Source organism: Vigna angularis, chromosome 9 (assembly GCF_016808095.1).
Source record: "Vigna angularis cultivar LongXiaoDou No.4 chromosome 9, ASM1680809v1, whole genome shotgun sequence".
Classification (NCBI taxonomy): domain Eukaryota; kingdom Viridiplantae; phylum Streptophyta; class Magnoliopsida; order Fabales; family Fabaceae; genus Vigna; species Vigna angularis.
In genome coordinates this window covers 18,086,000-18,108,587 of record NC_068978.1, presented here as the reverse complement: position 1 = coordinate 18,108,587, position 22,588 = coordinate 18,086,000, and the positions used below count along the sequence as shown (strand labels likewise).

The 22,588-nt window shown below is 37.9% G+C and overlaps 1 protein-coding gene across 1 annotated transcript; it reads left to right on the top strand.

Annotated features, from left to right (window-relative positions):
• The first annotated feature begins 16,434 nt into the window (after positions 1–16,434).
• Positions 16,435–18,327, top strand: LOC108346587 (probable caffeine synthase MTL2). Its single transcript, XM_052868094.1, has 4 exons — positions 16,435–16,509; positions 16,759–17,169; positions 17,345–17,599; positions 17,956–18,327. The coding sequence occupies exons 1-4, from the start codon at positions 16,435–16,437 to the stop codon at positions 18,325–18,327; spliced, it is 1,113 nt and encodes a 370-aa protein (XP_052724054.1).
• Positions 18,328–22,588: the final 4,261 nt, after the last annotated feature.

The following is a 22,588-nucleotide window of genomic DNA, read 5'->3' as shown; positions in this document are numbered from 1 at the left end:
AAATTCTTGTTTTCTTTTTAGGCTATATGTCTCTGCCAATGCCATGCAAAACTAGTTTAAATTCCTCCCATAAATGTCAGGGAGAGAGCAGTTCCAAGGCTCGAGGTTCCCCGGACAACTTCGTCTAGTCACGCGTCTGCGTCCATCAAGATTTGTCTGATGGTTCCCCTTACGAACCAAGTGACAGTGGTTGTAGCACAACCTACCACAGTGGTCGACCTATAGCCTTCCACTGGGACCATTCCATCCGTCGTGGTCGTTCCTTCTACTAAGAAAAAGAGGAAATCAATGGAAGGGGAGAAGTCCTCTTCCAAGAGGAACCATCGAGAGGGAAGCTTGCCGCACCCCATTCATGTCGGTGTTTTCGACCCCGAGTTTGATGTGAGCTCTCGCATGAACTTTCAAATGAGCTCCTCTTAGTGTGTTGTCGTTGAGCCAATGTCCGAGGGGCACCTAATCAGCGCCGGTGTGGAGCTGACTACCCGGGAGGCGGTCTTGACTTGGTGCGTTCGCGAGCTTGCCAATCGTATGGGAGCCCGCGACCTACAGGCTGAGCTGAACGAGGACAACAGATGCTCTCCGAACTCGATTGGAGGCTTTGGCTATTGATCACGCTGGATATGCCGAGCAGTGGGCCGACCTACAAACAAAGCTTGATGACGCTCGCGCAAAGTTGACCAAGACCTCTAATCAACTAAAAGTCGCCCGGGCGAAGGTGGATAAATCAGTGAAAGAGGTTGGCAAGCTAAGAGTCAAGGTCAAGAGGCTGGGAAGGAGGGAGGAGGAGTTGGTTGGCCAAAATGAAACCCACTCTATCGAGTTGCTCAAAGCGAACGAGACGATCTCCATGCTGAACTCGTACGTGGTGATCGAACATGAGGAAGGTTTTAACTAGAGCTGTCAAAACGGGCCACCCGGCTCGGCTCACCACGGGTTGGTCACTTAGTGAGCTAACCCAACCCGACTCATTTATTAGAGAGCCAGAAAAATTCGAACCCGGCCTGACCCACCACGGGTTGGTGGGTAAACGAGTTGGCTCATTAGCTCACTTAAATACAATTTTTTTTAAAATAAAAAAATTTACAAACTTTCTATAATTCAAATATAAACAAATTTGACTCCCAAATTTCACTCCCAACATATGTGTTTAATTAATTTTGAAAATAAGAAATTTAAATAATGTTTTCAAGCAAAAAATAATAATAAATATTTTTTTATAAAATTAAAATTAAATTTTAATAAAATAAAATTAGGTAGGTGGGTTGGTGGGCCAACCCGACCAACCACGGGTTCAACCCGTATGAGCCGGGTTTAAATGAGCCAGGTTGAAATCTGACCCGCATAAAAAAAATACAATTTTTTCAAACCCAACCCGGCTCAAACCCGTGGTGGGTCGGGTTGGCCCGCAGGTTGCGACCCATTTTGACAGCTCTAGTTTTAAAAAGGCGATGTGCCAAGCGACCATCCTCCTGAAGGTGGATCCTTTGGCCTCCGGCTTCGACATCAATCAAGATGTGTTCAGCGGGAAGATGCTCCTAATAGATGAGGCCGAAGATGAAGATGCGGGTGTGGACGAACCCGCGCATGTCGACGATGCGGCTACTGAAGATCCATTTGTGGAGGATGAAGCCCGGGAAGACGAGTAGATGTGCTGCCGGTTGGGGGTTTATTTTGTTAATTTTTTGCTATGTGCGGCCGAACGTTAAAACACTTAGGTTTGATAGGTGTTTTCATATCGTCCTCTTAATGCCATTCATTGTAAACGGCGTCCCCCTCCCTATTATATGAAAGACATATATTTTGCTTAAGTGTTTTCTTAATTTAGTTCCTCGTTTGTCGGATATCTTACGTGTAGCTTATGGGTAGCGGCTTTTAATTTTGTGCTGACCTTTTTTCCCTGTTTCTAATCGGGCGTTTTTTCTTCGCCTATTAAGTTGTTTTATGAACTTATTTTTCATACCGAGTGGTAGGGGTTTCCGTGGGAACTAGCCGTTCACCGCTCGGCTAAGTTGACAACAATTCCTTTTGGAACTCTGTTCATCAACTTGGTTTTTCGTACTGAGCGGCAGGGATTGCTATGTGAACTCGTCGTTCACCGCTCGACCAAGCTGACAGCAGTTCCTTTTTGGAACTTCGTTCATCAACTTAGTTTGTCGTACGGAGCGACAGGGATTGAATTGTGAACTCGTCGTTCACCGCTCGGCCAAGCTGACAACAGTTCCTTTTTGGAACTCCGTTCATCAACTTGGTTTTTCGTACCGAGCGGTAGGGATTGCTATGTGAACTCGCTGTTCACCGCTCAGCCAAGCTGACAGCAGTTCCTTTTCTAACTTTGTTCATCAACTTGGTTTGTCGTACCGAGCAACAAGGATTGAAATGTGAACTCGTCGTTCACCGCTGGGCCAACCAAACAACAGTTCATTTTTAGAACTTCGTTCATCAACTTGGTTTTTCGTACCGAGTGGTAGGGATTGTTATGTGAACTCGTCGTTCACCGCTTAACCAAGCTGACAACAGTTCCTTTTTGGAACTCCGTTCATCAACTTGATTTGTCGTACGGAGCGACAGGGATTGAAATGTGAACTCGCCTCGGCCAAGCTGACAACAGTTCCTTTTTGGAACTCCGTTCATCAACTTGGATTTTATTCGTTCATTCGTTCTTCATAGGTGTTATTGCAAACATTTGATCGGGGATAATGGCCTTGAATATTGTATTAATCATTGATAAGAAGAGTACAATAATTGATTCTTTAACTAAAATAAAATTTTAGATGAGTAGCATTCCAAGTATTTGGAATTTTTTGTCCGTCCGAATGTGTGATTTGATACGCCTCGTTACCCAAAGCTTCTGAGATTCGAAAAGGCCCCTCCCATTTAGCAGTGAGCTTACCGTGTGAGGTCATCCGGCGGGCTTCACCGATTTTGCTCCATACCACGTCACCCTCTTGGAAGCTTCTAGGCCGTACTTTAGAGTTGTACTTTCTCTCCACAATCCGCTTGCATGCTTCTGCTCTTAGGGCTACCGGATCTCTTCGTTCGTCCAAGGTATCAAGGTCCACCCTTAACTCTTCATCATTTAAATGGATATCCTCTATCTGCCGCCGCAGAGAGGGCTCTCCTCGCTCAACCGGCAACATGGCATCAGTACCATACGTCAAGTTAAAGGGCGTTTCTCCAGTATTTATGTGTGGGGTCATCTATAAGCCCACAGGACTTCCGAGAGTTCGTCTACCCATGCTCCCTTCTTTTCGCCCAATCGTTTTTTCAGCTCGATTACTATTGTCTTGTTCATTACTTCCACTTGACCGTTCGTTTGAGGGTGCTCCACAGAACTAGTCAAGTGTCTGATTCCCAAGATTTTGTAAAACTCGCCCAACTTCTTATCAATGAACTGTCGTCCGTTGTTCGTGATGACCGTGCGGGGAAGACCAAATCGACAGACCAACTTCCAACAAAATTTCTGTACTTGCGACGCCGTTATGGTTTCTAGGGCTTCAACCTCCACCCCCTTGGTAAAGTAGTCAATCGCGACAAGGAGGAACTTCTTCTGTGCTCGGACTATGGAGAATGGGCCGACAATGTCCATTCCCCACTGAGCGAACGGCCATGGCGACACCATTATCACCTGAAATTCCCCGTTCATTTGGCCCACAACAAGTTGGGAGTTCGTCTGGCACAAGACTTTTTGTGCCCCCATATGCCTCGCTAACTCCAATCCTGCTACTAGGGCTTCATACTTCGCTTGATTATTGGAAGTTTTGAACTTGAAAACCAAAGAATGCTCCAACAGGAAACCGTTCGGCCCTTCTAAGACCACACCAGCTCCACTTACAGATCGCCCGAATGCTTCATCAACGTACAAATTCCATTCATCACTAACTGTTGGGGGTAGCTTCGTCGAAAAATCGGCCAAGTGTTGGCCCTTCATCGACCCCCTAGGTTCGTACCGTAAACCGAACTCTGACAGCTCCACCGCCCAGCCTGCCAAGTCAGGCTTCCTTAAGATCTTGGAGATAGGGAAATCCGTTCGGACCACGACCTGGTGACTTTGGAAATATGGTTAGAGTCTTCTGGACGCGTTCAACAAGGCTAGAACCACCTTTTCCACTTGTTGATATCGTGTTTCCGTATCCTAGAGGGTTCGGCTTACAAAGTATATGAGCTTAGGCTCGGGTTGTTCTTGGAGCAGTACGGCGTTGAGCGCCATTTTTGAGAGTCCTCGATAAATCTGTAAATCCTCCCCCGGTGATGGCCGGTTCATGACTGATGGGTTCATCAAGATCGCCTTGCCATCTTGGAATGTTGTCTCGCATTCAGCATCCCATGTGTCACTTGATTCTTTCTTCATCTTTTTCAGGACCGGACGAACCCGCTCGGCCAGCCTAGGGATGAATCGTGACAATGCGGTGAGCCGCTCGACCTGCATTTTATTTCCTTCACGGTGGTTGGGCATTGCATTTCCCAGACGGCTGCACAATTGTCCGGATTGGCTTCGATTCCCTTGGCGGTAAGCATAAACCCAAGGAACTTTCCAACCGTCACCCCGAAAATGCACTTCGTAGGATTCAATCTCATCCCATACTTCCTGACTTGTTTGAAGACCTCTTCCAAGTATTTCACATGATGTCGTCCATCCGTTGAGCGGAAGACCATGTCATCTACATACACTTCCATGCACCGGCCAATCTGCTCGGAGAAGATCATATCCGTCAAACGCTGGTACGTGACCCCAACATTCTTTAACCAAAAGGCATAACTTCATAGCAAAAATTTGCCTTATCGGTGATAAACGTCGTCTTCTCCCAGTCAGGCGCATACATAGGAATCTGGTTGTAGCCAGAGTATGTGTCCAAAGAACTCAACATCTTGTGGCCCGAGGCTCCGTCAAATAACGCGTCGATGTTGGGAAAAAGGTGGGAATCCTTGGGAAAAACGTTGTTCAAGTCAGTGTAGCCGGTGCACATGCGTCACTTCTCATTGGCTTTTTTGACCATAACCACATTGGCGAGCCATATAGTGTACGTCACCTCCCTGATGAATCTCGCCTCCCTCAACTTCCTCACTTCCTCTTCCACGGCCTTCCTCTTCTCTTCCCGTACTCGCCGCTTCTTCTGGGCTACTAGTCGTGCCTCCTTGAAAAACGGTAACTTGTGTGACATGACTAAGGGATGGATTCTTGGCATATCGGCAGTCGTCCACGTAAACAAGTATTTGTTCCGCCACAGGATGGACCTAATTTCTCTTTCCAGCCATGGTTCCATCTCACGGGCCATAATCGTGATTTGGGAATCATTTTTCCCCACCAAGACCAGTCGTGATCTGGGAATCATGGTTCCAGCTCACGGGCCATAATTTCTCTTTCTCGCCCGCGAAGCCCACTATCTACTCTGATTAGGTCGTCCGAGATATCCATCTTTTGGCTCTGGTCGACCAATACCATGTTGACGCTATAGCGGACGATCTTTATCGTAATTACCATAGGGTCATCTTGGTCGGGGTTGGGTGCGTGGAAGTCGTTGTCCGAGAAAGTTATGGGCGACATTGTTCTCCGTGCGTTGTCCACCGCGTGGACGGATCGCAAGGCTCGCACATGTCGCTTTCGAGCAGACGAGGATGAATCCCCACCTACAAATCCTTCAGATATAGTGTTAATGTACCCCCGTAAGGGACGATCATGGCTCCTACTGCAGCTCCGACTCTGTCGCCTTTCGGATCAAGAATGGTCTGTCTGACCATGCCTCGATCTTTCGCGCCTCTCCGGCCCCCATGGACTCACCCAACGGGGACCTCGCGATTGTTGTAATGGTGCATCGGGACAATCAACCTTCACGTATTTCTTTAGTTGTCACACAGTCCTCCGTAGTTTGGCCCATGTTTTTGTGGTAAGAACAATGTTTATTGTCGTCCACCCCGGCGGTGTGGGTCGTATCTTCCGTTCGTGGATTAAGTCAACGCTCAAGGCCTCCTGTACTATCCTTGCTCGAGGATCGTTCAGTGGGGTGTACTGCTGAAATCGTGGTCCCCTTGGCGGTTCTCTCTGCTTGAACCCTTCGGGCCTTCCAGATTGACCGTCCGACTTCTTCCTGTCTGTCCTATCTCCCTTAATATCTTGACTCTCTTTCTTATACGACTGCTTCATATCTTCTACTCTTATTTCATCGGCTGCCATCTGTCGCAGCTCTTCCATGGTTTTAGGGGCTCGCCAACAAACGCTATCCTTGAAGGGCCCAAGCTTGAGGGCGGACAGAACATACTAGAGGGCGAGTTCCGAGCTTAAACCCTTTACCCGTCGTACGATCTTCTGGTAGCGATCCATGAATGCTTTTAAAGTTTCCTCCTGCCCTTGCTTCAGGTTGACATACTCAAAGATGGTCAAGTCCTGAGTACTACTACTCGCAAATTGTCGATTGAACATGTGTTGCAATCCCGCGAAATTCTCTATGGAGTTTGGAGGAAGTGAATTGAACCATTCCAGCGTTTTTCCCTTGCGCTTCCCCCTCCAGGGAAAGGGAAAACGCTCGGCACCAGATGGCGTCGTTGCTTATGTGTAACACCATCGTGTTGGTGAAGGTCTTGATGTGGGCTTCCGGGTCCGTCGTCCCGTCATATATCTTGAACTGGGGCGAGACGAATTGTTCTAATATGTGGACATCCATGATCGCCTGGACGAAAGGAAGCAAATTGGATGAGCTCTCGGTCTTTACTACTAGTTGTTTGTTAACGGCGACACTCTCAGCATGGACAAAATTAACCTTATTCCCCTCGACTTTCGGCTCTGTTGGCTTCCAAGTCTCGTCCAGTATACTGCTATGATCAGTTGCATCTCCTCCATTTTTTGTTGTAACATCCAGATCATCTCACCTGGGTCGTCAACAGTCATGTTTCTCGTGGTAAACATTTTCAAGCAACTCGACCCCACGGTGGGCACCAAAATGTTTTGGTTATGGGGTTGAGTCACTAAGTACCTTCACAATTTGTCTTTCTTTGTCGTCCGGTCTCGCTCCCTAGGTTTCTTGTTGGCTCGTCCGGCCGGATGTACCTGTTAAAGATACTCCGATATCAAAGTCTGTAATTGAACCGTTCGATAATTCAATATTACAATGACAATAATAAATGCACAATAATTACTTCTACCTATCTTTTACCTTTAGATTGTACTTTTTTGTATAATAATGTTGTACCCCACTTTCAACGTACGTTGTTGTATGAAAATTAAAAGTATCTTCCAATTATTGAATGAAAAATAAATGTGTTAGGCTTATCTTCCTTCCGATAATACTCCTGCCATTTATCCTTTTTTAGTTGAGTCATGATCTACTAATTAATGTCTTTTGTCAGAAAAAAAGAGCAGTCATATATTCTAAAAACAGTCCCCTAAAACAAAAAACTTAAAAAAATATGTTAACCTAGATACGGTTAACATATTCAATTTCAATTATTTAATGTTAACCGTGTTTTAAATTATGATTTTCTAATTTTTTCTTAATTTTGTAATACTTTTTATAATTTTTTTTAAATAAATAATATTTTAATGTAAAATATTAAATTTTATTTTGTAACTTTTAATGTATTATTATTTATTATGATTATTAAATAAAAAAATAAACTAAAAAAATTAAAAAAAAAATCAGCTGATTAAAGTTTTTATGATTTTTTAAATTTTATATATTTTATTTATTGTATTATTATTATTTCTTATTATTAGGGTTACATGTGCTTTTATTCTCCATATTTAGTCTATTTTTTAAACTTTGGTATGCTTTGATCTTGTCCTTAAGGAAATTATAATTTTTCGTCATCCAAAATTAACGCTGTTAAAATTAGGCTGAGGTGTCTAACGTTTAACCACACGGTAAACTTAGAAACTCTTTGCCTTTGAAATTTGAGGGGTTTAGTGTCAATTGGTGAAATCCAACCTCCATTATCTCAAAAATGAATAACCTATGTAATCATTTCATGAAGGAACAGTAAAGCTCCACCAATTTTGACTATAGTAGAGAGTTTTTAAACTAACTCCATCAGTTTCTAATAAATTTTTATAATGAGTATCGTAAACCAATAATAGTGTATCTATTCTGTTCGAGAAGTTATAGTTATCATATAATTTATTTCTCTATCGCTGATCTGATTGGAATTTGCATTGCATGTTTAGTTATTATTCTACGTATGGACATGTTGAGAAGCTAGCCAGGGAGATAGAAAAAAGGTGTTGCTTCTGTAGAGGGAGTTGAAGCAAAATTGTAACAAGTTTGTAAACCTTTTTCATCAGAGTGAATTTCGTAGTTGTTTTCATTATTTTAGGTCTCAAAATTATAGGTCAAAATGTATCATTAGTGTCATTAAACTATTTTTTCTAGAAAATAGAAAAGGATGACGAAATCTCAAGGAAAGTTGTAAACTGATGGAGCTTTCAAAACAAGTAGGTAAAATCAAATAATTAAAGTTGTTATAAGACCAGTTTACTTCCACCAAATTGTTGATCACAAGTTTGGATATTTGTATGAAGTAATTAAAGTGTGAACCTATTGATGGATTTAGGATGGAAAAGTTGGACCTAAAGCTAAGAAGTTGCCAAGCAAAAACCATTGGAATTGTGGTCTCAATTGCAAGGGCATTAATAATGACTTTGTACAAAGGTTTTCCTGTGACAAGTAATGTCTTGCCAACCAATTTATTTCTCTCATCTCACTTGTTATACAGGTAAATAAGTTTTAATATAAATATTACAACTTTCCACTATACATTTTATTTCTGAAATATGGTGCAAAGATTTAATAAGTTTAGTTGTTTTCATCTTTAAAATTCTTTGTACAGTGTCAATTTGTCCTCCTCACACATAACAAAAATGAGTATTTTGATGCAGACATGGACAATTAACGACTACCCAAAGGAGCTAATGCTAATAACCATTACTACCAATTTCTCTGTAAACTGATTGGATATTGATAAGCTGTCGTTAAAGCTATCAAATTAATACTACTTTTCAATGCAACTTCAATATTGTCAAGTAGTATCTAAGAAAGTAGATAGGGCTAAAGTAACCCTGAGTCGTCTTTCAATGAATACAGAATTGCCTTTCGATATTTCAATCTTATGAATGCAATGCAATAAGAATAAAAGTAATGTTTGGAGAATGTTTAAAGAACAAATAAGAAACTTAAAAACTGTTATGATTAAATAGGCTAATTCCATTGCTTTTCCAAGATAGATTCATCATCGGTTATTCACGGATAATTGTTAATTGATTATTGTTTAAGTTTCAAATTAATTAAAGTACATTCTTAATTAATTTAAGGGCGATCATGCATTTAACCAAAGTAAATTCTCAATCAAATGCAAAACCTTTCTAGATTATTCACAATAAATTCAACCAAAGAACATTCTCAATCAAATTCTATTGTGTTTAATCATGTGTATTCTTAAATTTCCTAACCAAGTTAAAAGTTAATCAATCAAAGTAAATTCTCAATTGATTATAGTTGAAATTATTACAACCAACCAAAGTACATTCTCAATTGATAGTAAAAACCATTTAATCATATGAAAGTTCCTAAATTAAATCAAAGTAGATTCTCAATTAAACCTAGAAACCCTAGAACTCATATAATCAATATACATGTAGATTCAAACACATTATGATGCAAAAATATTTACTTTTAACAAGATAGAGAGATGAAAGACATAGAAAGAGAAAAACTTAAATCAATAATCAAAATAAACAATTGCATTAACTGAACGTAACCTCAGAGTCCATCATGGAATTATAGCAGAATAGCCCTAGATGCTTAGCTCTCCATGAATGGAGTTGAATACAAGATGAAAGAAAAGTGAGAGGAGTATGAGAGAATGAATGAATGAAGTGAAGTCCCTTTTTTGCCTCCCCTAGGTCTTTATATAGGGCTTAATTGGGCTTGGACTCTGAATATTCAGTTGATAGAATCTTTTATCTTATATCTTCCAAATAACCAAAGATTTAGATAATTATAGTATTATTTGGAAGATATTTTCTGTTGATATTCCCAAATTAAATTAATTCAACAATTGAATTTTATCTTTTATCTTTTCTAACTTTCCAAAATTGCACAAATACCGTGAAATTTCCTCTATCTGCACTTTATCCCCTTCCGAATTCTCAAAATTGCACATAGGCCCCTGTTTGACCAGCTTTGACTAGATAGGTTGTGCCCAATGAAGGCCTGCCACGTGGAATTCCCCCTTTCTCCTAAATTAGGGTTCAGATTGGGGAAGGGGCTTGCCTTTGCGCCGCGCTGCTGTTGGAGAAGAAGCTCTTCTCCTTTCGGTGCACGATGGTGATGAGGATTAAATCGCTGTTTGATGGTGCAGTGGTGGCGGCCTAAAAGAGAAAGGCCATGGCAGCACGGTGATGATGATGAACTCACGAGGATGGGGGTGCGTCGCGATTAGGCAAGGTAGTTGCGGAGCGATTCTGGATCTGTGTTTCTTTGCAGGTTGAATCGCGATGATGGTCTTCATGATTCTGGGTGGCTCTGCGAAAAGGATGGTTGACAGTGGTCCAGGGTTGTGCGGCGATGGTGTTGTCGGCGGCGCTAGGGAGAAGATGAAGATGGTGAGCGAGAAGCGTGGTGGCTGCGTTTATGGTTGCTTGCGGTGGCGTGATAGAAGGACTCGCGAGGAAGAAGAAAGGTTGCACGATGAGGATGGTTGCGGCGGCTTGACGGTGGTGTCGCGACGGCTTCACGGCGGCATGGTTGCGCGATGATAATGGCGGCAGCGCTATGATAGCCGGTGTTAAGTGTGGCAACCTCGTGGCGGTTGGTTCTCACGGTTTTGATGGACGGTGTGCCAGTGGATGGAGAAGATGAACGGTGGTGATGGTTGATGGTGGCTATTCAGCGAGAAAGGAGGACGATTTGGTGGTGGCGGCATGTAGGAAGTGGTGTCGTCGTTAATGGCGTGATGAGGCTGGCGTTAAGGTTGGTGACGGAGCGGCACGGCGATAGTTGACGGCTAGGGTTAGGAATTAGGGTTTCTTTGTTAGAGAAGATGATGATGTTGCAAGGGAGGTGATGTGGTGGCATGTGGTTGGCTAGATCTGTGTAGGGAGGATTTGGACACGTGGCATGATCTGGTGGAGTCTAGTTTAGGATGGGTAGGAGTAGGAAACTTAGGGAGGTGTAGAAGAAATGACTTAGTGTTTGGGCTTGGTTGTTGGCCTGTTTCAAAAATAGGAGTGTATGTAGGAATTTTAGGAGGTACAAGGGTAAAGTCTGTCTATTGGCCCATCTGTACAATATTTATCAAATAAAATTTGATTTTGGGCTTTAATTTGCAATTTGAACCAATAAAGCTTTAAGTTTAGCTGCACAAATAAATATTAGAATATCCAAGAATAATTTATGCACTAAAACTCACTTTTTAAGTCCCTTTTTATTCCCAAACCCAACAATTTCAATCATCACAAATTCACTTAAAATCAACCATTTAAGCATAATTATCTCATCAAAAATTGAATTTTAAAGCATAAATGTGGGTATAAATATGCACTCATCAGATACACATTTGGAAGTTTGAGTTGGAGGAAATTGAAAGATGGGTCCTCATATGGTGCAGGAACTTATGTTGGAGATGACTCAAGGTAGCCTAGTGAGCTAGAATTGGCTCAAGCTTTCCATCAGGGAAAGTACTTTACAAGCATTACAAAGAAGCTCAAGGGATCTCAATGACTCTACAACCATTACCGTTTTCTCAAATAAAATAATATCTTCAAATATAAGTGTGAGAATAAATCAATACTTCATGTTCATGTTAAATATAAAGGTTTCCACTTTTCATATTGTATCATGTATCCCGTATTTTTATATGAGTATTTTCTCATTTGATCCAATGACAGATAAAAACTACCCAGAAACTTCATTCCTCATGGTGTTTCACTCAAGTATTATAGATTTTGGGTAAAGGCGACAAACTCTCATAAGATGACTCAATAAACAAAGGATATCAACGATGAAAGAGTGATAGATGGAGAGAAGAAGGTCCTTTGCTTGTTTGAGCGATGAGGTTTTAATGGCAAGGTCATGGTTATTGGCCGTAGCGAGAAGAGAGAGGGCTTGGTCCATGCTAGGACTGGCCATGGATATCTGTATGTTTTAGGGTTTTGAAATAGCGAGGAATGGATGAAGAAGGTTTATGTAATGTTGGGAACAACGAGGAAGAAGACGATTGATATTCGAATTGGATTGAAGCAAAAACTCGGCGGGCTGAATCTAAAGTAAAGTCACTCCCTGATTGCAACGATGAGGAATAACGATGTGACCGCCGTCATGGCTCCAACCACCATCGTGGAGGTTCAGGACCAAAGAGGTCACACTCATATCATTGATTCCTCTACTGTCAAGACCTTTCGTGTTTCCAATGGGAAGAATAGAAACGTGGCACACAACTAAAATAAAATCTGGCATCAAACGTGACCAAACATTAGCCAACTCAGCCTAATTTGAACGACGTTAATTGTGAAAGACGAAAAATTTATAGTTTTATTAAGAACAAGGATCATAGTGTATCAAAGTTTGAAAGAGAAATAAAATCTAAAATCATTTAATAATTGAAAGACTAAAAACATATTTAACTTTTATTATTATTATTATTAAAAAAGAACTTAACCGAAATAAATTTATTTGTCGGTTAAATAAATTTCTTGAATGCGGGTTCAGTAAATTTGTTAACCAACTTTCGGTGGGACACTTTTGACATTTTGAAAGTCCATATGACTTTTGGAGGTGAGGGGAACTTCTCTCTGACAATAAAGTGCTTTATAAAAACGGTGACACTTCCCATAGCATACCATAATTGTTTTTGACTTTGTATTGTTGAGTGTCCATTTATTATATGATGGCAACAGGAAGAGTGCTTCACATGATTGGTGGTGAGGGAGAAACCAGCTATACCAAACACTCCTTACTTCAGGTATCATCTCTTTTCCGCTGTCAAAAACTTAAGAAAATTTAGTTTAAATCACATATATACACATATATATATATATACATATACATACATATATATATATATACATATACATACATACATATATACATACATACATATATACATACATATATATATATACATACATACATATATATACATACATACATATATATATATACATATATATATATATACATATATATATATATACATATATATACATATATATGTATATATATATATATATGTATATATATATATATATATATGTATACAGTAAGGTGACCCAAGTTAAATTTGGTGCAGAGAAAAGTGGGAAGCATGGTGAAACCTATACTTGAAGATACTGTAAAACTTGAAATATACATCAGATTTAACTCCTAAAAAAATTAGGGGAGTGAAGTCATTATCAAGAGTAGAAAATCTGATTTTAAACTTTTAATATTTATTATATTAAGATAAAACAAGTTTGAATTCATATAAACAGTATAGTATAGGACACCTTATCTAAAGTAGAAAATCTGATTTCAACTCATAGTGTTCTATTGTCATATTTTCACTTTAATCCCATGTGTAGTTAGAACGGTCAAAACGGGTAATGCGGCTCGATCCGGCCTGGCCTACCATGGATTGGTCATTTAGGGAGTCAACTTATAATCGGGCTCAATTATTAGTGAGTTGAAAAAATTTGGACCCGGCTCAACCCACCACAGGTTGGTGGGTTAAACAGGTTGACTCATTACTCACTTAATTATAAGGTTTTTTAAAAATTAAAAACATTATAATTTTTTCATTCAATTATAAATAAATTCCACTTTAAAATTATGTTAAACTTCAAAAACATTTCAAAAAATAAAAAAATATCATACAATCAAAGCATAATCCAAAACCAAACACAATAGACGAACAAATTAGTTTTTAACATTAATAATTTTTTCATCAATTGTCCATTTATATTATTAGAGTCTTGAATAAATAAATCTATAATATTTTTCTCTTTTGAAATATCTTCTTTATCCCCATATACGGTATAATAAAAAAATGCTAATTAAAAATTTTGAAACACAAAATAATAAATAATTAAATTAAATTTAGATGGGTTGGTGAGTCAACCCGGCTCACCACGGATTCATTTCGGATGAGTCAGATTCTAAGCGATTTAAGTTGAAAACTAATCCGCATAAAAAAAAATTATATTTTTTCAAATTCAACTTACTCAAAACCGTGGTAAACTGGTTCGAGGCACTAGTGCAGCGAGGGGCTTTTACCGCGGTTATTTTTCACTATACGTCGCGGTTTACGAACCGCGGCATATTCAGCCGCGGTAGTAAGTCAGAGACTTTAGGCCGCGGTTATGACCGCGGTATATAGGTTGCGGAATATGCCGCGGTTGTCCAAAGAACCGCTGCCTAAATCCTTTTTTTAAAAAAAAAAAATTTGTCCACTATATGCCGCGGTTGGGGTTACAACCGCGGCATATTCCCCTGCATGTGACAGCACCTACTACCACATAATCTACTTCTCATTCCATCTCTGTGCACAAGTGTTTCTCTTTCTCCCAATCAATCACCGCATCTCAAATTGAAGAGAAAGAACGCTCATTCACGAAAGGAGCACTCCAGGACAGTGCTTCCAGCTCACACGTGACCGTGACCGTGCTTCTCTTCTCCATCATCTCTTCACACTCTGAATCATCACTTTCTCCCTGCTTCCAAGCATAAAGCTTCTCCAGCAAAAATGAAAAGGGTCGTGTGCATCCACACACTTCACCTACCACACGTGACAGCACCTACTACCACATAATCTACTTCTCATTCCATCTCTGTGCACAAGTGTTTCTCTTTCTCCCAATCAATCACCGCATCTCAAATTGAAGAGAAAGAACGCTCATTCACGAAAGGAGCACTCCAGGACAGTGCTTCCAGCTCACACGTGACCGTGACCGTGCTTCTCTTCTCCATCATCTCTTCACACTCTGAATCATCACTTTCTCCCTGCTTCCAAGCATAAAGCTTCTCCAGCAAAAATGAAAAGGGTCGTGTGCATCCACACACTTCACCTACCAGCTTGCTTCATTCTCAAAATAAAGTGGCCATGAGTAAATCAGAAAATAGAAGTAAAAATCAGCTCTTAATTCATCATCCAAAAACAGCGTTCCAGTCAAGAAATGAAAGACTTCAATCGAAGTGCATAAAAACTGATTCTCGAAGTTGTTGAGCGTCTGCGCGAACAAGACGATTCTGTTCCAAAGTTTTTATTTTTAACTCTGACCGGGGAATCTACCGCGGTTCACTACTTAACCGCGGTATAAGATGGCATTTTTTAAATTATTTTTAAACTATATGTCGCGGTTCGGCGGCAACCGCGGTATAAGATGGCATTTTTTAAATTACTTTTCAACTATATGCCGCGGTTCGGCGGCAACCGCGGTATAAGATGGCATTTTTTAAATTACTTTTCAACTATATGCCGCGGTTCGGCGGCAACCGCGGTATAAGATGGCATTTTTTAAATTACTTTTCAACTATATGCCGCGGTTCGGCGGCAACCGCGGTATATTCCTCTAAATATTTCAAATCCATTTTAAATTTATTTCAGGTAGGAGAATAGGTTGCGGTTACTCTCACAACCGCGGCATATACCCCTGTAACTTCTGAAATTCTCTGACTCAGTCAGCCCCTGCAATAAATTGGCAGGGGTATATGCCGCGGTTTTCCATAGAACCGCGGCATATAGGCTGTTATTTAATTTTTTTTCAGACGTGGCGTCAAAGGGGATGGTTGACTGGAGTATATGCCGCGGTTCCCCTCTGAACCGCGGCATATTCCTTCGATTTATTTACAAAACTGCCACCGCGCACCATTATGCTGCGGTTTCTTGTGAACCGTGGCATAATGTGCGCGGTAAAAACCCAATTTTTTACTAGTGAGGGTTACACTCATCTTCAGAGCGTGTAATGTATGTGTTCTTCTTTATTTATTTAGGTATGCAGAAATAACATGTGTATCTTAAAACATATGCTTTACAAAATATTTTATGCACGCGATAAATATTGTTTCTCAACAATTTTACAAAATATTTTATCAAGAATGATGTAATTAATTTTCAACTTATTTAAATTATGAATTAACAGTGCCCATGCCCTTCCATGCTGATATTTAGATTCTATTTTTTGTATCATAATTGTTTGTACCCCACCACTTTCAACGTACGTTGTTATAAAAAAATTAAAAGTATCTTCCAATTAAAGAAAGAAAAATAAACGTGTTAGGTTTTTCTTCCTTCAAAAAATACTCCTGGCATTTTTCTTTTTCTAGTTGAGTCATGATCTACTGATTCTTTTTTTAGAAAAAAAAGCAGTCATATCCTCATTCTAACAATAAAGTGCTCTATATAAACAGTGACAGTTCCCATAGCATACCATAATTGTCTGTGACTTTGTATTGTTGAGTGTCCATTCATTATATGATGGCAACAGAGAGAGTGCTTCACATGAATGGTGGTGAGGGAGAAATCAGCTATACCAAAAACTCCTTAATTCAGGTATTATCTCTTTTCCGCTGTCAAAAACATAAGAAAAAAAAGTATCATTTCAACCTATATATCATAAAACAGAAAGAGGATTTTCTTTTAGTTTTGAAAATTTCCTAAAGGAAGAGAGTTTAAATCATATATATATATATATATATATATATATATATATATATATATATATATATATATATATATATATATATATATATATATATATTCAATGTTACAGGAAGGTAACCCAAGTTAAATTTGGTGCAGAGAAAAGTGGCAAGCATGGTGAAACCTATACTTGAAGATACTGTAAAACTGTTGGTGTCAAACATAAGTTCAGAACGGTGTTGGAAAGTAGCAGATTTGGGATGCTCTTCGGGGCCAAATTCACTCTTTTTTGTGTCAAACATGTTAAGCGTCATGGATAATGTTAGCATGAGCTTAAACCAGGATACGCCACGCGTATTGCAAATTTACATGAATGATCTATTTGGAAATGATTTCAACTGCATCTTCAAGTTGATCCCTGACTTCTTCCAAAGAATACGTGGACAAAAAAAGGATAACCATGTACGATGTTTTATTCATGCAACACCTGGAAGCTTCTATGGAAGGCTTTTTCCTGATGATTACATCCACTTCTTTCATTCTTCTTACAGTCTCCACTGGCTATCTCAGGTTAAGTGCACCAAATGAATGAAGCATTTCCTGTGATTATTTTATAAATGTTTGGTAACATATATAATGCCATTTTATGTCTGGCTTTACAAACTAACTTTACGTACAAAGAATATTGTTGGCTCAAGCATTTAAAGTCAAATTGCTATCGTAATTCCGTTTTGTTTGGAACCAGGCACCGACTTCGACCAGCATAGCCGAACCACTAAACAAGGGAAATATTTATATAACAAATGAAAACAGTCCTTCAGTCTATGAAGCATACATGAAACAATTTGAAAAGGATTTCAAACATTTTCTTAAATCACGCTCGGAGGAACTAAGGTCGGGTGGTATCATGTTACTTACGTTCATTGGTAGAGAAAAATCTCAACACATGACTAGTCCATGGAGTATAATTGGTATGGTACTCAACGACATGGTCCAAGAGGTATGGTACTCAAAACATGACTACTCATTGATGAATTCACTGACACTCTGAAGCATCACACGTGTGTGTGTATATACATGTCGATAATAATTGTATATGGCTATAAACTACATTTTATAGTTATTTTCCTTTTATCTCTACGTCATACATATTTGAACTCCACAATATGAGTCGATAAATTGTAAAATGTTTTGTGGTCAATCTTAAAACATGATTGCTCTATATATATAAGAATAAGTTTTGGAATATATTGTACGTATTTTATAGCTTTTTTAGTTATTTGTTAAATTTGTGGTGGATATTTTCCTTGTGGGTATATTTGTGTTTTCTAAGGAAGATTTTTATGATTTGTGTAGGGTTTGGTTGAAAGGGCAAAATTGGACTTTTTTGATCTTCCTATTTATGGTCCAACTCCTGAAGAAGTTAGACAAGTGATTGAAGAAGAAGGATCTTTTAGGCTTAAAACATTGAAGACTGTTAAAATAGGTTGGGATGGAAACCTTCAAGAGGATGTTGATGATGCTACAGTTGATAGCAAAACAAGAGCACTGATCGTAGCTAAGTCAATAAGAGCAGTTTTTGAACCTCTTTTATCGGCCAACTTTGGTGAAGTTATCATGGATGAATTGTTTTCCAGATTTGCAATGATAGTAGCCAAACTCATTGATACTGAGTTTGAATCTTTGGAGTATACCAATGTGATAGTGTCTATGACCAAAGATTCTTAGAATATGTTCCCGCTTCGTCATGCATAATCGAAGTTTATGCATGATTTGATTACGTGGGACTTGGTTAATGATATTTTCACTAATTATATTAGGTTGAATTTTCTTGTAATAATAAGGAAGTTTTTCCTTGTGTATTTGTACGTCTACTTTAAATCTTGCCCAACAACACTGCGTTTCAGTTTCATTGCTTAAAAATTTAATGTGCTGGAGACTATTTGTCACAAAAAACCGAAAATATCGTTACAAAATATTAATGATGAAATTTTTTATAAAAACCAATGTTATCAAAATAAGGTGTCATAAAACTATTTGTTACGGGAAAAATGTTATAAAAATAACAACTTCAAAAATATTGCCATAACATAGTTTACAAATTAAAACATAGTTTACAAATTAAAATATATATATATATATATATATATATATATATATATATATATTAAAAGTATTAAAAATATCAAAGAAACAAATAAAAACCTTGAATATAGTCAAAGATTTAATGAAATACAAGCCTTTAACTTGTTAATTTTGTTAGAGAAGAAAAACAAAGATTGATTGGTTCTAATTGGTACATTTTTAATTCATTGTGAATAACTCTGTAATTAGTAATACACATGTTGCAATAAAAGTGATTGAGGTCATACTCGAATCAAATTAATAAGCAATTAGAAATGTAGTATACTAGGAAGTGACTCCTAAGTCGTCTCTCAACGACCAACATTTGGTTCAGTCATTAGATCAAACGCATGGTGAAGGGTGGATTTTGGACACAATTGCGAATTGAAATTAAACTACTAAAACACGAATTCAAACACTAATTGAAAAGGGTTGGTCACTAGATCAATTGTTATACTTCCAATCACAAATTAACAACAATTATCCACTACTCTAACCCCGAATCTAACATGAATTAACCAACTAAGCGAAGACTAATCATGTTTCATAAAAGTGAATTAAGCAAACGCAATGCACACTTTTAATCGATTTTGCACTATCATAGATTAAGCAACTGTGACTTTAACCAACTAAGCATGTACCCAATTGCAAGCACAGAACGGATTAACTAGAGGCAAGGCAGCGAACACAATCAATTACAATCCAGAAATCTCAAGAAATCATTGCAATCTCACTAATGACCAACCAAGCACACATAGGCTACCGTTAATACAAATTTCAACATAATCAATCGAATTATAAACATCAAAACTAGATTAAAACAAAAGCAAAACGCAAACTACAATGGCAAAACAAACTTTAAAGCTGGAAAGGAAAAGAGAATGGAAATTGTTGCAGAAAATATAGTGTAAACGAAAATGCAAAGGGGACACGAAAATGCAATTGGAAAGTGAAATTGCAAGAATAGAAAATGTGAATTGAAGTAAGAACATGAAAACAAAATTAAATAGCAATTAAAAACGATATTCAATACATAAAAGAAGAGTGAAAAGAAAATCCTAAACCCCCAGGGGCTGCAAAACATTCCAATGCCTTAAAAAAATAAAAATGAGGAAGAAGGCCTCTCAAAATCTGATTCAAAGGTTTTAAAAACCCTTTTTCCAATTTTTCCCTTCATATGGGCCTTTTCTAAATCTGCCCAAAAAATGGGCCCAAAAACAAAGAAAAATAAAAAATAAAATTACAAACAGAAATTAAAAACAAATTTTGATGTGGAAAATAATAAATGATGTGACAGTCCTCTTGAAGTTCAGATATATGATTCCAAAATTGTCCTGCAAATAATAATTGGAATAATTAAGCCCAAATAATTCAAATTAATTAAAATAAGAATTACTAGTCAAATTAAGCCCAAATAGTAAAAATGAGACAATAATGGAGAATTAAACACAATTCACTAATACAATTTGTTGCGGAAAGCCAAGTGAATAATATAAAATAATGATTCATCAAAATATACCACACTTAGTCTTTTGAACTCTTGGGAAAAATCAAGACGGAGAACAAGGAACAATTCAAGAGACATCAAGAGAGTGGCAAGTTCAGGAAACAAAAACACAAAGATAGAGAAGTAAACAAACAAATTTACATAATTCTCAATGAATCCTGGAAAAATAAAAGGAGTAAACAACATCCAACACACCAATAATAAGAGAAAGGAGATACTCAGGGAAATCATCTAAGCAATTCAAGACATGGTAAAATAATCAATCAACTCAAGAGGTGAATCAAAAGAAATTGAACCTCACAGATGCGCTAACAATATTTCTCTCAAGTGTCTAGGGTAAACATTGTAAACTCAAGAAAGCAAACACAAACAGACTTGGAAAACATCTAACATCAACACTCAAAACATATGCATGTTCAAATCAAAAGGTCTTTTCATGGTTTTAATGGGGCAAGGGAAGGGGGAGGATAAAATATAGATAAGAAGCTACAAATCAAAAAGAATAGAGGAGCAATGGGGAACAAATGAAAATACAGTAAAATCACACCCAAAATCTCTATTTCAATCCTCTTATTGACTTCATTATTATTTTTTTTTTCTGATTATTTTTAAAAGTTTTTATTTTTTTCTATCTTGTTCTTGTCTTGTCTCTTTTTCTTTTTTCTCTTTTTTTTAGAATACAACTGTAAGAGACAAGATACACAACACATTCACAAAACAAAGAAGAAGAGGAACCAACTAGCTCATTAATGAGAATCCCATGAAGACCACACTTGTTCCCAAAACAATTCCAAAGCTCCAAAATTTCCTAAGGTTAAGGTAATCATGGTTTTTCAATTAAGGATAATTAATGAGCTTCAAAACAAAGAAAAGGGGAAAGCATAGGCTCAAAGGGGCTATCAAAGGACTAAAACAAGGTAGGCTTATTTGCCTAGAAAGGCTCAAGAACAAAATTGCCTTTATCACTTCCAAACATGCATATCAATCAAGAATCATCAAAAAGAGTCAAGCCAAGGCATATGTGTAAACAATCAAGAGATATATCACACACAAGAAAGAACTTCAAGTGGCTGAAATCCTCACACAGGGTATTTCTATCATAATCAATTCAACATCTCAAACATCATAATCATCTTTCCAAGCAGAGATAAACAAGGATTTCAAACTGTAAGTATTAATAAAGTGAAGAAAAAGCCTACAACCTAAAGAAAGTCCAAATATCAAGAGAAATATGCAAAACATTACACAAGACACAAGCTCAAAAGCAACCTAGAAAAGAAAAACCTAATCTAAGAAAAATGTTCCCCAATAAACCATGTAGAAATGGATTGTCCTAGTTTCTCAACCAAGAGGAGGGTGAATTGGTTTTGTTTAATAAAAATTGTTCTTTTAAAAACCTTTTCAAAATCTTTGACCCTTTCTTAGAATGCAAGCAAATAAAGAATGCAAGGAAAGAAAAGAGATAAAGGATAGAAAGAACAACACCAAGGTTTATACTGGTTCGGCCTCAATGCCAACATTCAATCTCTTTCAATCAACTTGAGACTCGAAAGTAACGACTATATAGATCGAGTTTTACAGCAAGCAATACAAAGACACGCTCTCAATGTATACTCCTATCTAACTCCAAATATACTATAGTAAAACACAAAAAGAACAATCCTCTTTTTGCAACCCTTTTGAGATACCACACTCAAAGTAATTAGAACTCCAAAATTCTCTTCCTGGCCAGCAACAACAGGGAAACCACAATCTCACAAGATTGAAAATAGTTCTGATCTTCCAGCAGTACACCTTATAATGCAGATTGATTAGACTTTGAAAATTCACCAACTCTTCAAGAATCCTTGCTTTGATTTCTTTCCAAATGAAATGCTTCTTGATTCTTGGAGAATAGACGCTCCTGCAATTTAAGAGCTCAACAAACTTTTTCAGATATGAAAGATATGTTGTTGATAGTTTTGTTTCTATTACCTTGTATATAAAGTTTTAAATTTATAGTTATTTTTGGGATGACTGTAAATACCTTTATATTTTCTTTCTTGTTAATTTGTTCTTGCTAATATTCAGATTGTGATGACTTTTTTATATAGTTAAATACTTTATTTTTGGGATATTACATGATGATTTCATGTTATAGTCAATGTTCTTTAGTTTTATAATAACATTTAGAAGTCAAATAATGTATCTCATTTGTTAATTATATAGTATTTTCTGATTATGACTAAGGATGGTAACAAACAAAGTGGAAAAATTTTATTATTACACTTTTATCCCCAAAGTAAAAATTTATACTCATTGTCATCCCATATACAAAACACATATATGACTTTTGTCTCATCCTTATCTCCACTAGAT